General features: G+C 54.9%; 1 protein-coding gene across 3 annotated transcripts in view; it reads left to right on the forward strand.

The window, feature by feature from the left end:
- ADCY5 (adenylate cyclase 5) overlaps positions 1-14,937 on the forward strand; it is a 162,745-nt gene that overhangs the window by 98,114 nt on the left and 49,694 nt on the right. For all 3 annotated transcript variants that reach the window (XM_047790662.1, XM_047790647.1, XM_047790655.1), the window contains exons 4-5: positions 12,957-13,068; positions 14,775-14,902. In XM_047790662.1, coding sequence (XP_047646618.1) covers positions 12,957-13,068; positions 14,775-14,902 — 240 coding nt within the window. The remainder of the gene's footprint in view (positions 1-12,956; positions 13,069-14,774; positions 14,903-14,937) is intronic.

The following is a 14,937-nucleotide window of genomic DNA, read 5'->3' on the forward strand; positions in this document are numbered from 1 at the left end:
CCCTCTAGGTCTTTTAAATGAATTATTATAGCAGAGAAGGAGGTGAGGCCGCAGAAGGAAGGAGGAGAAAGGAGAAAGCTGTTGGGGAAACTTCTAGCCTAAAAAGGGAGGTGGAAATCATAGACATGGTACCCAAATGTCACCATCATTGTCTCAATCTTCCCCACCATCCAGCAGCTTCCATGTGGTCTAAGCCGGTGTGTGCCAGGCACTGTACCAGACTTGATTCACCTTATTGCTAATCCTTTCAGGAAGCTGACAACCCTACAGGGTGGGAGCCCTTAACAGCATCCTTTGTTTAGGGACTGGGTTCAGAACGGTGAAGACCCCTGCCCAAGGTCACTCAGCCAGGGGTGGTAAAGCGGGGTGCACCCAGATTGGCCACCCCGGAGCCCATGCTCCTTTGACTGCCTGTTTGCTGCTTCCCTATAAACAGAAGTGCTGACAGCAGGGACATGTAAACAGATGTGGATTAATAGAGTGCAAAATCTGCTTCTGTGTTCCATGGGGACACCAACGACACAGTGGCCTTTATCTAGCATGGCTTCCTGGAGAGCCTGATAATCCTCCCATATGCCCAGAAAAGGAGCCGCTTGTTTGCCTTTGAGAGAGTTCCTTTCTCTGGTAGGCGAGTTTCCCTAAGACCCAGGAGTCCTCTAAGGTTGGTGTAAAGAGACGCTCTTGAAGGTTTGCACTGAATTTTCAATAAAGGGGTTAAACAGAATAATGTAAATTCTTGTGCCTGGACGCACTCACACAAAGACGCACACACACCCCCTCATACATACATTCAAGATGAGGCTGATGGCAGCAGGGCTGGGCAGGGCACTGGGCTGGCATGCGGAACCAGCAGAGCCGCCCAGTTCCTAGTGTGTCCTGGAATCTGAGACTGTCGATTCGCCTGCATCCCCCATCCCTTCCCCAGAGCAGGCTTTAAGCCTTTGGGAGAGAAAAGTATCTGTACAACATATTTGTCCCCAGTTTTCAGGGTATCTTCCCCCTATCCACCCCCGACACCCCCAAAGCCCACCATCACTCCACCGTCAGGCAGGGACAGCGCGGCCAGTGTGGACTCTCAGGGGAAAAGCTGCCCTGGCCGGGGCTCCGTGCCTGGCAGGTGTCCTGAGGGGCTGCGGGCTCGGCAGAGCCGAGCTCAAGGGGGAGGTGGGGTGGGGGCCTCAGTAGGTGCGAACTTCCCTGCTGGTCTCCTCCAGCCGCCTCTGTCCTCACACTGGTGAACAATAGCTAATGCTTGTCCAGAGCTCTGGTTAATCCAAGCACTGTTCCAAGCGCATTCGCCTATTCACTTAATCCCCACAGCAAATATAAGAGTCTGGTACTATTATTATCCCCATTTAACAGGTGAGGGGGGGAGTTCCCGTTGTGGCATGGTGGTTAGCGAATCTGACTAGGAGCCATGAGGTTGGGGGTTTGATCCCTGGCCTGGCTCAGTGGGTTAAGGATTCAGCGTTGCTGTGAGCTGTGGTGTAGGCCGGCAGCAACAGCTCTCATTAGACCCCTAGCCTGGGAGCCTCCATATGCTGTGGAAGTGGCCCTAGAAAGACAAAAACAAAAAACAAACAAACAAAAAAAACAGATGAGGGAATAGGGCACAGAGATTAACTGGTCCCAGATCCATTACTGGTTAAGTGAGGGAATTGCCCCCAGAAGGCTTTTTGATTTCGGAGTTTGTACTTGGCCCAACTGCTAGACAGATGTTTTTGTTTTGTTTTGTTTCATTTTGTTTTTTGGTGCCCAGCAGGTTTGTAGGGTAATTCTGTGGGAAGCAGGCTTGAGGAGCCCTCGAGAAAGGGAGGCTTCAAAGAAGAGATTTGGGGGTTGGTTTCCCACCTGTATGTGTGACTCAAGAGCCACAGGGGCCTTTCCTGTCTGATGGCTACCCCTCAAATCTGGGACTCCCTATCTTGGGACCTGTAGAAAAACAGCCTTCTGTATCAGAACAAATCCCACAGGTCCAAGGTTCAGGTGGGAAGAAGTGACCCACCAAGTGGTCCCCACACAAATGAGCCCCTGAGCTCCATCCTTCTGGAACTTTCTCCCTTGGTCCAGTCTTCCCCACCTCACTGGCTCCAGCACTACTCTGTTTCGGGCAGAGCAGGGATAAGATGTACTTGCTTCGATCGTCCTTAGCACAGCAGAGCTTTCCGAAGATTTACTAAACTATAAAGTGGAACACAATGGAAATCCAGAAAATTCACTGCTTAGAAACAGTCCGGTGTGCAAGGTGTGGATTCTCAGCCTGGCTTGACAGGCACCCCTGGCTCATCCAGCCACTCCTGCATCTCTGCCCACGGCGGGCATCATCTTACTTCCCATCCCTCTGTTGCTGGCTCTTGGGTCCAGCTCTGCAGCAAAGAGGTTGGGCCAGAGGAGCTGACTCAGGCCTCTTCCATAGAGACTACCCCACGGGGTGGCCCACCCTCTGGGGGGACACCCCCTCACCCCTCCTCTCCCACAGAGCCTGTGATTTTGGGTCAAGAAACAAACAGGATCCTTATTACAGAGTGCCTGGAGGATCTGCATGGCAAGCATCAGACCCCAGCCACGGGGGGGCATTTCTGTTCCCGAATGTGCTCAGGATCAATGACAGCAATCAGCAAGATGAAAGGAGAGGCGAACTAAGATGCCATCATTTTCATCGGGACAGACATAATTCTGACTCTGAAATTGCCAGGACTAGGGCTGGCTGGTACACATCAGATCCTAGCCGCAAGCAATCATATGCAAATTTCCGGCTGGGGCCCCTTTCCCTGTTTCATCAGCCACTGCTCTTGACGGAAACACATCCCTTGCCCTCGTCTTCTGTTTGGGGCTGAACCTTTGGCCTCAGGTGGGGATTGAGTCCTGGCTGGAGGGATGACATCACAGCATAGACATGCACTTTGGGGCTTGGCTCAAGGTTCAGTGATTAGCCCTGGGGACCCTAGGTTAGGCAGCCCTTGCTGTTATCCCGGCTCTGCCGTGTGACCAGGGCGAGGTACAGGCTTTGAGCCACTCGGAACCCTCATCTGCATGTTAAGACAGAAAGATCACCTGCTTAGCAGGGTTGTTAACGAGTAAGTGAAATAATGTGAGGCAAGCGCTTAGCACCATATCTGGCACAGAACAAGTGTTCGGTAATTGGGAGCAGCTATTATTGTTGTTACTGTTATTATTATGATTATTATCACACTCCCATCAACAGAGAAAGGCCTGGGGATGCTGGAGCTGGAGTGCAAGGGTGATGAGTCACATTTGTCAATTCTCTGGGGAGCTGTAATATTTAGAGCGGGTGATGACATGCTATTCTCTAACCCCACCGGGAGCAAGGCCACAGGAAAAATAAATCAGCTCTTCAGTGTGACCGCTTGGGCCTGGATCTAAGGAGAGGGAGAGACGAGTAGGTGGTAGCAGAGGCTAGAAGGAAGAGCAGAGGAAGAGACTAGAAGAGACCCAGGAGCAGGCCTGGGCAGGGAAGGTGACAGTCAGGCGCCCGTCACTCTCTGTGACCTTGTTCCCCCTCCCCCCGGCCCCCAGCCCCAGCCCCAAGCAGAATCATTGCACAGCATACAATTCCCGGGATTCTCAGGAGCCTGTCAGGTGCTCTGGTGCTGAGCCACCACTGGCCGTGGGTTGAGGCAGGCCAGGGGCCAAGGAAGCCTTGAGATCCCCATGGACCTCCCCTCAGATGCCTCTCCAGTCTGAGATGTGGTAACAGTTGGAGTTGTTTCAGCCTTGCTGGCTGGACAGGTCAGTTGGGGCCGGGGCCCCTGCTGGATTCAGACCTGAGGCTCGGGAGCCCTCCTGTCTACCTCTCCTCCCCCTAGACACAGTGCCAGGGTCAGAGCGGGGCCGTGCTGTTCCCACTTCTGGGACAAGGGCCTCCAGGATGTGCTCCAGGTTGGGGGCTCCTGGTCCTCTGACTTGGGAGGAGGGACATGGGGGTTGGTGCCACCCAGGGAAGGCACCACATCAGGGAGACAGAGTAAAGGTACTGATGCAGCCAGAATCCGGGTACCACCAGCTCACCCTTGCCAAGCAGTCACCCTTGTGGAGGAAAACGAATGTCTGTGTTGAGCAGGTCCCAGGCTAGGGGCTGAATCACAGCTATAGCTGCCGGCCTACACCGTAGCCATAGCAATGCAGGATCCAAGCCACGTCTGTGACCTACACCACAGCTCACGGCAACGCCAGATCCTTAACCCACTGAGCGAAGCCAAGCATTGAACCCGCAACCTCATGGTTCCTAGTCAGATTTGTTTCCTCTGCACCACCACGAGAACTCCCATTCAGTGAAGATTTAACCTCTGCCTGCATCGCCAGGAACCACTACTTAGCTAGAGGTAGAGACCATGGTGGGAATTGAGGGGGACACTGTCCTGTCGCTGGGAAGCTCGCCTTCAGTGTGGGAAGACATACACTAACAAAGGATTCATCATTAGTAAAGTGGAGATGTGTCACACAGGGAGCGGGGCTAGGGACCTGTCGACATGGACTGTGCGTTCTAGCGGGGTATGGTGCTAAACGGCGCACCGCTCAGTCACTGATGAGCAGAGCCTGTAAGAGGGGCCCTGGGGCTTCTTGCAGGGGTGCTGGGAGGGTAGGGGAGGTACAGGGTGCAGTGTGTAGGCCCTGGCCCAGGAGGTGGCTGCAGACTGTTCACCCTGCTGAGGCAGAGCCCGCTCCTGGGCAGGCTACCAGATGAGAGTCAAGGTCAGGGAACCCCATACCCAAAGGCTTCAGGGGGCAGGGAACACCCCGCCAGACCTGAGCAGGTACTCAAGGGTTCCCTGCTTCCACCAGGGTCCCTACTAAAGGAGGATGGCCCGCACCTGATCAGTCCACACACCGGAGCCCTGAGGTTTTACAGGTTGTAGGGGGTGAGATGGATCTTTCCAGAGACTCTGCTATCTGTGGGAGTGGAGAGAAGGCCCCCTCCTCCAGGAGGTGCCGGTCGTCTGCTAAAGAAACCCCTTCCTCACAGGGCTTCATCTATTTGGATGCTGGGGGGAGTTCCGGATGATGTGCTGTGCTTGCCAGGGGGTGGGGGTCTTGGTTCGTTGGTCGGAATGAGAGCCTCATTCTCAGAGACCCATGAGCCTGGAGGGGCTGGAGCTGGGGGTCTGGCAGAGGGGCTATTGACCCGGGGGTGGAAATGAGGTAACACTCCCCGCTCCCTGCACAGGACAGGTGCAGCTGGGTCTGGGGAGGGCTGTGCTGCCCCCCGCCCTCCTCCCTCCCTTCCCATCTCTCCCCAGCACCCCCCCCCCCTTTAAGGTTATCATCTCCTCTCCTGTCTCCTTCAAGGACTTGGCTGCGTCCCCAGGTCACTCTGGCGTCTGGCTCAGCCACGGCGTGGTTCTGAATTATAATGACCACGCGACAGTGTCCGCGATGCTCAGATACCCGTGGGTGGATTGTGCACTCTGTGGGCAGAGAGGGAAATGTCTCGCTCCCCACGTCCCCAGCCATCGGACGACCGAGAGGTGTGGTCCACAAACACACAGCATTCCCATCTCCAACCTGAGATTAAGAAAAGTGTTCTTGGGAGTTCCTGTCATGTCTCAGTGGTTAACAAAACCGACTAGTATCCATGAGGATGTGGGTTCGATCCCTGGCCTCGCTTAGTGGGTTAAGGATCTGGCTTTGCTGTGAGCTGTGGTGTAGGTCACAGACACAGTTCAGATCCCGCGTCGCTGTGGCTGTGGTGTAGGCCAGCAGCTGTAGCTCCAATTTGACCCCTAGCCTGGGAACCTCCATATGCTGCAGGTGTGGCCCTAAAAAGACAAAAGACAAAAAAAAAGTAGTAGTATTCTTTTCTTGCCATATATCACATCAATTATAGATATAAAGGGCTTTTGTATTATCATCTCATTCATTCCACAAATTTATTGAGCGCTGCTAGGTGCCAGGCATGACTCAGAGTAGATGGAAAAGACACTGTGCTCACCTTTTAGGGAATATCCGGCCCTCGCCAGTGAGCTCTGGCTGAGCCCCGTGCTGTGGGAACAGCGGCCTCACAACCCCTCTGGTAGAGCTACTGGGGTTGGATCTTTTAATTAATCAATTGTTTTAATTGTGGTTAAAATACATAGTATAAAATTTATCGTTTTAACCAATTTAAGTGTACCGTTCAGTGGCATTAAGGACCTTCACATTGTCGTACAACCGTCACCCCCGTCCATCTCCAGAAGTTTTTTAATCTTGCAAAACCCAAAATCTGTACTCACTGAATCCTAACACCCCCAACCCTCCTCTGGCCCCCGGCAACCACCATTCCACTTTCTATGAATTTGGCTATTCCCAGGGTCCTCATATGAATGGAATCCTACCGTGGTTGTCCCTTCGTGTCTGGCTTACTTCACTTAATGAAGTGTGCGGACACACCCACTGTGTTTAGCGTCCTCCCCTTGGCCTTCCTCTTTGTTTCTTCCAGCCTCTGCTGTTGGATGGTCCCCCAGCTGCTCTTGTTACGATGCCCCACCTTAACAATTTTCCACCTCCCCTTGGAAAACGCCCAGGTCTGGTGCCCACTTTCAGCCAGGTGTTGATAAGACCGCACCTGACTGCACTGCTCACCTAGTGCCTGTGAGAGGCCCATCCCCGCTCCTTTGTCTGACAAGGGGCATGGACCTAGGTGGCTCTCTGGGTTGTAGGGCTTGGAGCAAATGGAGAGATGCTGAGGGGGCAACCCTCTCAGTCCAGAAGAGACCCCTGGCCTGTGGCTGGGCCTCCAGGGTGCTTCCTGCCCTGATTCCCAGAACCTTCAGTTCCTGCTGGGCCCACCATCCCTAGAGTTGGGCTGAGACCTTGCCATGCTCCCTTCCCAGCCCCCACACCATGACCTCTGTTACCTCGGGCTCCTACCCCTCCTGGGCAAACAAAGGACTTGCCTCTTGGCATTTCTCAAGTTCACTCTCTGTGCCAGATGGGGGGCGGGTGGGGGGCGATGCAGGAGCTCAGAGGAGCAGGTCCTCATGCTGCCCCCTGCCCAGCCCCCTAGCTTTTAGCTGTTCAAAGATGCTGCAGGATGTGGCTTCTGTGCAGGAATAGGATCAGATGCGGCAGCTTTATCGCATCCTAGGGCCTGTTGGCAGTGAGAGGGGGAAACAGTGAGGAAACTCTCTTAACCAAAAATGCACCTGGCGAGGCTGCGCTGAGGCTGCGACAGAGAGCTGAAGGGCCTGTTGTGGTAACTGGGGTGCAGAGCCTGCCTGCTCTTGCCTCTGGAGTAGAATGCAGGCGACCGTGAGTGATGGATGGCAGGCAATTAGGGAGGAGTGTGCAGCCAGAGCGGGCCTGCCCAGCTTCTGTGCGCCCACCAGGAGGGCCTGATCGCGTTGCCAAGACGAGCTCTCAAGTGGGAGCTAATCGATGAATTAGTACCTTTCTGCATGTCTGGGCCCTGTGCTGGTGTAAAATGGCCTTCGGAATTGCCAAGGAGCAGATCAGGAAATCTTGGCCAACAGAACAGACAGCTTGCCGTTAGGTAGACCTCGTAAAACAGAGGAGCCTCCAGAAGTGACAGCCACTCTGCAGCATCCTCCCCCGAGGCGGCCCAGGAGTGTGACTTCACCTCTGCCAGGAGGTGGGGGGATGTGGAGGTGGCAGGGTTTCCATCAGCGTGGAGGCGAGGCTGCAGGGTTCAGACTTGGGACCTGTCCAAGCTTCTGTGCAAGTTGGAGCCTTGCTTTGCGCCATCTCCTCCCTGGCTGCTGGTCACCGTCACACCACCTGAACGAAGGGAGCCAGCAACCTGCCCGTCCAGGATTCCTCGGCACCCGCAAAAGAACTGCTCGAGAAAAGTAGATCCCCGCAGACTGGAGGGGGCCAGGCTTTCTAAAGCACCCAGCCCCTTGCACACAGGTATTGTTTCCCCTGTCCTCTGGCACAGACCGCAAGCTGCCTGGCCACCGTTCTGCTGTTAGTTCTGTGAACACTGCTGGGTATCTGCTGGGTGCCAGGCCCCGGGCCCTCTAGGCTCCTAAAATGACATGCCTGGGACCCCAAGAGGCCCAGTGGGTAGAAGGAAGAGCTATGGGACTTATGGGTCCGGCTTCTTCCTTGCTTTACTATGAATAGTCTCTTCCATTCAGCAAATATATATTAGACCCTGTGTGGATTGAATTGTGTCCTCCTCAAAGATATGTTGAAGTCCTAACCCCTGGCACCTGTGTATGTGACCTTGTTTGGACATAGAGTCTTTGCAGATGACACAGGTTAAGATGAGGTCATGCTGGAGAGGGTGGGCCCCGATCCAATGTAAGCAGTGCCCTTATAAGAAGAGAATGCCCTGCGAAGATGCACATATGCATGGAGGACACATTACGAGGACACAGGCAGAGGTTGGAGTGACACAGCTGCAAGCCAAGAAGCACAAGGATTGACAGCCACCACTGGAAGCTGGAAAGGGCCAGGAAGGATTCTACCCAGAGACACACAGGGAGCAGGGCCCTGCCAACACCTTAACTTCAGACTTCAAGCCTCCAAAACTGGGTCAGAATAAATATCTGGGGGTTTTTATTTGTTTGTTTGCTTTTTAGGGCTGCACCCTAATTTCTGCACGTATGGAAATTCCCAGGCTAGGGGTTGAATCGGAGCTACAGCTGCCAGCCTACACCACAGTCATAGCAACACCAGATCCAAGCTGCATGTGGCACCTACACCGCATCTCACGGCAACACCAGATCCTTAACCCACTGAGTGAGGCCAGGGATGGAATCCACACCCTCATGAATACTAGTCGGGTGTGTAACTTGCTGAGCCACAATGAGAACTCCCAAATTTCTTTTTTTTTTTTAAGCCACCCAGTTTGTTTTGCTTTCACATAGCAGCCTTAGGACACTAACACAGGTACCTACTATGTGCTAGGTATTATCCTAGGGGTGTGCATGTGAGTGTGTGCGTGCGCGTGTGCGTGTGTATGTGTGTGTGTGTGTGTGTGTGTGTGTGTGTGTGGAGGGGATGGAGAGAGCAGAGAGCCAGGTGGATATGACCTGTCCTCGTTCATTCAGTCATTCCATTGAAGATTTTATTGAGCAATTACTCTGTGTGCCAGACATTGTACTGGAGGCTGGGATGTAGCGTTGAATGAAGTAGATTAAAATCCCTCCTGGGATGTAGGGAAAATACAGACAGAAGCATAATGATAAATAACAATTACAGTAATAAATTCTATATTAAATGGTGGAAAGTTCAATGGAGAAAATTTAGTAGGGAAGGGAGATAGACATATGAGAGGGGTTGCAAATTTTTTTTGTCTTTTTGCCTTTTCTAGGGCCGCACCCCCGGCATATGGAGGTTCCCAGGCCAGGGGTCGAATTGGAGCTGTAGCTGCCAGCCTATGCCAGAGACACAACTCGGGATCCGAGCCATGTCTGCGACCTGCACCACAGCTCACAGCAACACCGGATCTTTAACCCACTAAGCAAGGCCAGGGATCGAACCCACAACCTCAGGGTTCCTAGTCAGATTCGTTAACCCCTGAGCCAGGACGGGAACTCCGAGAGGGGTTGCAGTTTAAATAAGGTGGTGGAAGCCTTGAGAAGGTGACCTTTAAACTAGCACAGTGGTTCTCAACCCTGGCTACATATAGAATCACCCAGGAAGATTAAAATAAAACAAAGCAGAACAAAAACAATCCATGGCAGAGCCCCACCTCAGGCCAACCAAGTCAAATGCCTGGGGATGGGACTTCGGGACCTCTCCGTATAAAACTGTCAGGTCTGAGAGCCGCTGGTCCAGCAAGGTGAGAGCTGCAGTGAATAGTGCCATGCCTCGTAAGGCCCAGGGAGGTCCCCGAGGGGAAGGGGGGTGGCCGCAGCCCTGCAACATCCCTCCTGGCCTGGCAGGGCTGCAGGTAAGCTCACGCACCTGCAGGGCTCAGTGAAAGGAGGCCCCCTGAGCCCTAGTCCACACACTCTGCCTTGTGCTTTAAGGGTGGCCCATTCTTCTTTCTCTCCTCCCTTCTCCTCTTGGCGCCTGGGTCACCCTGCCCATAGCAATCCTGCCTCTGCCAGGTTTGGGGGATTTTTTCCCTTCCCACTTTGAGGTCTCAACAGCCCCTCCAAGGCTTCTGCTGTGGAACCACTGCGCCGGGTGTCTGCTGGCTTTGCCTTTGAAGTACTGACTCTTGCTCTGAAGGTGTTTCTTGACTGAGTAGCTGATTTTGACTTCGGCTTCTCTCAGCTTTGATTTCTTGAGCATTAAAGAAGAATTTCCAGAACAACTGTGGAACGATGCTTTTACACAGACTGGGAGAGACCATTTCCTTCTTCCTGGGTGGGTGGAGTGGCGGCCTGGGGGACTGGCAGCCAGGGAGGTGGCAGGGGGGTCCACGGTGGGGGGTCTGCCCTTCCTTAGGGAGCAGGGCTCAGCATCTGGAGCATGGCCGTGTCCCCTCATACACCCTCTCTCTCGCCCACCGGCAGCGGCGTGGATGTCCACAGACTCCCCCAGGCAGGGTGCCCAGCCTATGTGCCCACACTAGGCATCAAAGCCTGATGGAAGAGTTCCTGTCATGGCTCAGAGGAAACAATCCAACTGGGAACCATGAGGTTGTGGGTTCGATCCCTGGCCTTGCTCAGTGGGTTAAGGATCCACCTTTGCTAAGACCTGTGGTGTAGGTTGCAGACGCAGCTCGATCTGGCATTGCTGTGGCTGTGGTGTAGGCCAGCAGCTATAGCTCCTGTTCAACCCCTGGCCTGGGAACCTCCATATGCTCTGGGTGAGGCCCTAAAAAGATGAGGAAAAAAAAAGCCTTCAGGAGACACTGGCTCCCTTTCATCTCTGAGCCCCTGGCCCACGGGCCCCTCTGGAACAACTTGTCTAATTTCTGAGCCCTGCGGGCTGATGGGCAGTCTCCCTCCCTCTGCTCCTCCTCCTCCCCTTTTCTTCTTTCCCCTCAACTGTCTCCTCTCTCACCAGCTCCCCACATTTCTCCTGCTCTCTTTGGCTTTCCTGCTGCGCTCGTCTTCGCGGATCTGGGCTGGCATCAGAGTGGCTGGAGGAGCTGGGAAGCTGGGAAACAGCACTGGGCTGGGGACCTGGGGGCTGCCTTATTGTGCTTTTCCTGGGAGGTGACACAGCCTAGCCTGAGCCCCAGGGTGTGCTCCCTGGTGGCCCAGCCTGGCTGCCCGGTATCTTCCCTCTTGAGGGAGTCCTGTACTTGCCTACCTACTACAGCCCCCATGTGCTGCCTCCACCTCCCTCTGCCCCATAGACAGTGCCAGTCCAGTGAATTGTGCTTTATTCATTTTAGATGTGTCTGCGGAGCTGACAGACAGCATGATATGTATTGGCACAACTCCTGAACTGTGTGGCCTCGGGCAGGTGACTTGACCTCTCTGGGCCTCAGTTTTTCTTAGCTCTGTAAAGAGGATTCCAACCTTATAGGTTGGTTGCGAGGCTTAAATAAGTTAATCCATGTAAAGTGCTTAGAACAGTGTCCAACTGTTTTAAAATGTGTTATTATCCAGGTATGGTGAGGCCAACAGATCAAGAGTGGCTGGCATTGGCAAGAGAGCTTGTTACTCAGAGTTCCCGAGAGGAGAGGGCACACCATGCCTTTGGCGGTGGTGGGCACATGGGGAAGCATCAGGGTTTGTCAGGAGGCAGAGGGAGGAGAAGGGTGGGAGAGAGCCTATACCGTGGCTTCTGCGGAAAGGAGCAGGAGAGGGAGGGTAAGCAGGCCTGGCATTGGCTTGTTTGACTAACGTCAGCAGGCTCTGGGGCATAGGACTGTCCCATGTTACCTGGCACCTGTCCCTGGGGTGATCAGGGCAGGGGTGTGGTGCTGGGGGGGTGAGGGCCTGGCTGGGCTGCGAGGTGAACTCTAAGGTGAGTGCATGACTCTTTAGGAACCAGCTGGCCTGGGAGGGGCGGGCTCCCCAGGTGAGCAAGGGCCCAGATGTCATACATCAGGCATCAGAATGAAAAGACATACTTAATGCACCAATGCACTTTGTCCAAATAAAATGACAAGGTATAGCTTCAGTCCTACGTTCTAATATCAAGTGAGACTGTTGGTCCAAGCTCCGGGAGCTCTGGGGAAGGAAGAGGCCCCAGCTGCCATCCACATCCCCGCCCCCGCCCCCGCCCCAGGCTCAGCCTCCCCTCTGTGGGACGGGTCGCCCGGCCCTCCTTCAGGGCCCCCAGCCCTGTGTCTGGCCACCAGGAGCATCTGTGTTCACGAGAGTTACTACATTTTTGTGTTCATTTGAAGAGAAAGCTCTAGGGGCCCTCCCACGTTCTGGCCCTGGGGCCTCACCTCTGGTAGAGTCTTGAGAGACCAGAAAGATGTGTTCAGTCTCCAGAATGAATAAGCAATCATGGAGATGCCTGCAGGGACCAGCCGGTGCACCTGACGGGGCCTGGGACAAGGCTGAGGGAGCTGGTAGGGACACTGTGGGGGGCTGCCACAGACACTCTGTCTCCGCCTCTCTCCCCCACCCCGGGCCTCTTTGGACTGTCCTTCTAGAGGACTCCCTCGCGATGGAGGGCCTGGGCTCGGATCCCCTGTGTGTGGAGCTGAGACATGAAGCCTTTATAGGGCTGCCATTGGGGCCTGAAACACTTTCCAAACCAGAGGAATCATAGACCCTTCTCCTGAGCCCAACCACCTTAAGAGGGCTGCTCACAGGTCAGACAGGGCAGGTCTGAGAGGTAGCTGAGGATGGCAGGGAGTGGGCCTGTTTGCGTGACTCCGGCAGCCACATGCTCCCAGGTCTCATGTGCCCCTTTTCCACCAGGAAATACAGAAAGGAGGGCCGGCCTGGCCTTCCCCCTGAAGCTGGCGACCCCCTCTCTGTGTCAGCTCTCTCTAACCCCTCCCCAGCAGCTGTTTGGAGCCCCCCGGCCTCTTGCTGGCCAGCAGCCCTCCCGAGGCAGAGGGTGGCCCCTGCTGTGTGCCTCTGACATTCCTCCCTCACGAGGGGCTGCCCTGCCTGTCTCCCCAGCATCCTGTTTGCTGACATCGAGGGCTTCACCAGCCTGGCATCCCAGTGCACCGCCCAGGAGCTGGTCATGACCCTCAATGAGCTCTTCGCCCGCTTCGACAAGCTGGCTGCGGTGAGTCACCCTGCCCTCGGCCCTGGGGCCCCCATGAGCCCGAGCCAGGCCTGCAGGGGTGGCCTGACCTGGGTTGTGGGTCGAACACAGTGATGGAGGACTAGCCGGACCCAGGCCCAGGCTCTGTGCCCTGCCCGCAGAGATGCTTTCACCATGTCACTGGTCACAAGGAAGCAAGCCCTCTATCGGTGGATGAGGGTGGGGAGGCAGCAGGTGTCACTGCCCAGACCCCCAGGTTTGTGGAATTTGTGTTGAGGGGAGTGGCCGCGGAGCCAGTTTCCTGATGAGATTGGCCAGAGAGAGAAGAGAGTGAGTCTCAGAGTTCCCATTGTGGCGCAGTGGTTAACGAATCTGACTAGGAACCATGAGGTTGCAGGTTTGATCCCTGGCCTTACTCAGTGGGTTAAGGACCCGGCATTGCCGTAAGCTGTGGTGTAGGTTGCAGACGCAAACATGGCTCAGATCCCGAGTTGCTGTGGCTACAGCTCCGATTAGACCCCTAGCCTGGGACCCTCCATATGCCGTGGGAAGCGGCCCTAGAAGAGGCAAAATGACCCAAAAAAAAAAAGAAGAGAGTGAGTCTCGACCCCAGGTAGCCTGCCCACAGCTGTGTGTCACCCCCGGGGCTTCTGGAAAAGGGACTCTGCCGCTTTGGGACAGATGGGAAGTGCCCCACCTCAGGCATGGCGTGGCAAAGGACACCTTGGTCCCTTTGTCCCCGTTTACACTCTGCCATTGTTCCTCAGCCTTTGTGGCTTTGAGTGATGCTCTGGGCCTTTGTCGAGTCCTATGTCCTGGCCACTTTCTGCAGTGTCCACCAACACGTGGACACGTCCCCTGAGCTGTCACAGGATGGCAGACCAGATCGTGGATGGGAGGCGGTGTCAGGCCTCCGAGGGCATTAACAGCGGCCCTCACACCTCACTGATTCTCTCACTGACCACGGGCAAGGTGCACAGGCTCATGCTTGGCCCTTGGGCATCAGAAGGGCCTTAAAGGAGAGTCCAGGGCACACAGACACTCAGGTTCCAGCATCCCGGCTTCATGAAATAACTCCTGGGAGCCACACTTGACAGCTCAGAATTGGCGATTAGCAATGGTCCTTCTCAATCCCACTCGCGTGTGGGTTGCCACTGCCTGGGATGACCTGGGGCTCTGGGCGTTCTCAGCTCTCGTGCTTTGCTGACTTAGCACAACGCTCTCGGATGGATGAAAACCTCAGTCTGAGAGTCAGGCGAGCTTTGGTTATGTCTCATCTCTGCTTCAGTCTTTTCATAAAGGGAGCATCAGAAAACTGTTCACAGAACCTTAGGCCAAGTGTCCCAGCGAGCCCGGGGCTGGGGGTGGGGTGGGCGCTCCCTGTCAGGGCGGGGCTGCCCTCACACTCATGGGTGGACCCCAGTCGCTGCCACCTTGGACCCACTGCATTCTTCTTGGGCCTCCGCAGCGGCCACACAAGTGAGTCCCTGAGCCTGGGACTCACCTGCCCCTCTCCTGCCACTCAGCCTGTCCTCTGTCCCCCATGGCTCCCTATAAGCCTGTCCCTGGGGCTGGGGCCACACCTCATGCTGGCAGCTGGGTCTGTGCTCGCTGCCCTAAAAGGCAAGTTATTCCAGGCATGGGGTGAATCTGCTTGCTTCCTGTTTCCTTCCCTCCCACTTCTCTTTCCTACTATTTTTAATTTTTAAAATTAATTTGCTTTCCAGGAGAATCACTGTTTACGTATTAAGATCCTGGGAGATTGTTATTACTGCGTCTCAGGGCTGCCTGAAGCCAGGGCGGACCATGCCCACTGCTGCGTGGAGATGGGCATGGACATGATTGAGGCCATCTCGTAAGTGCCCATCTCCAGGGTGACTGCCTGCCTGT

The sequence above is a fragment of the Phacochoerus africanus genome, chromosome 1 (genome assembly GCF_016906955.1).
Source record: "Phacochoerus africanus isolate WHEZ1 chromosome 1, ROS_Pafr_v1, whole genome shotgun sequence".
Lineage (NCBI taxonomy): Eukaryota > Metazoa > Chordata > Mammalia > Artiodactyla > Suidae > Phacochoerus > Phacochoerus africanus.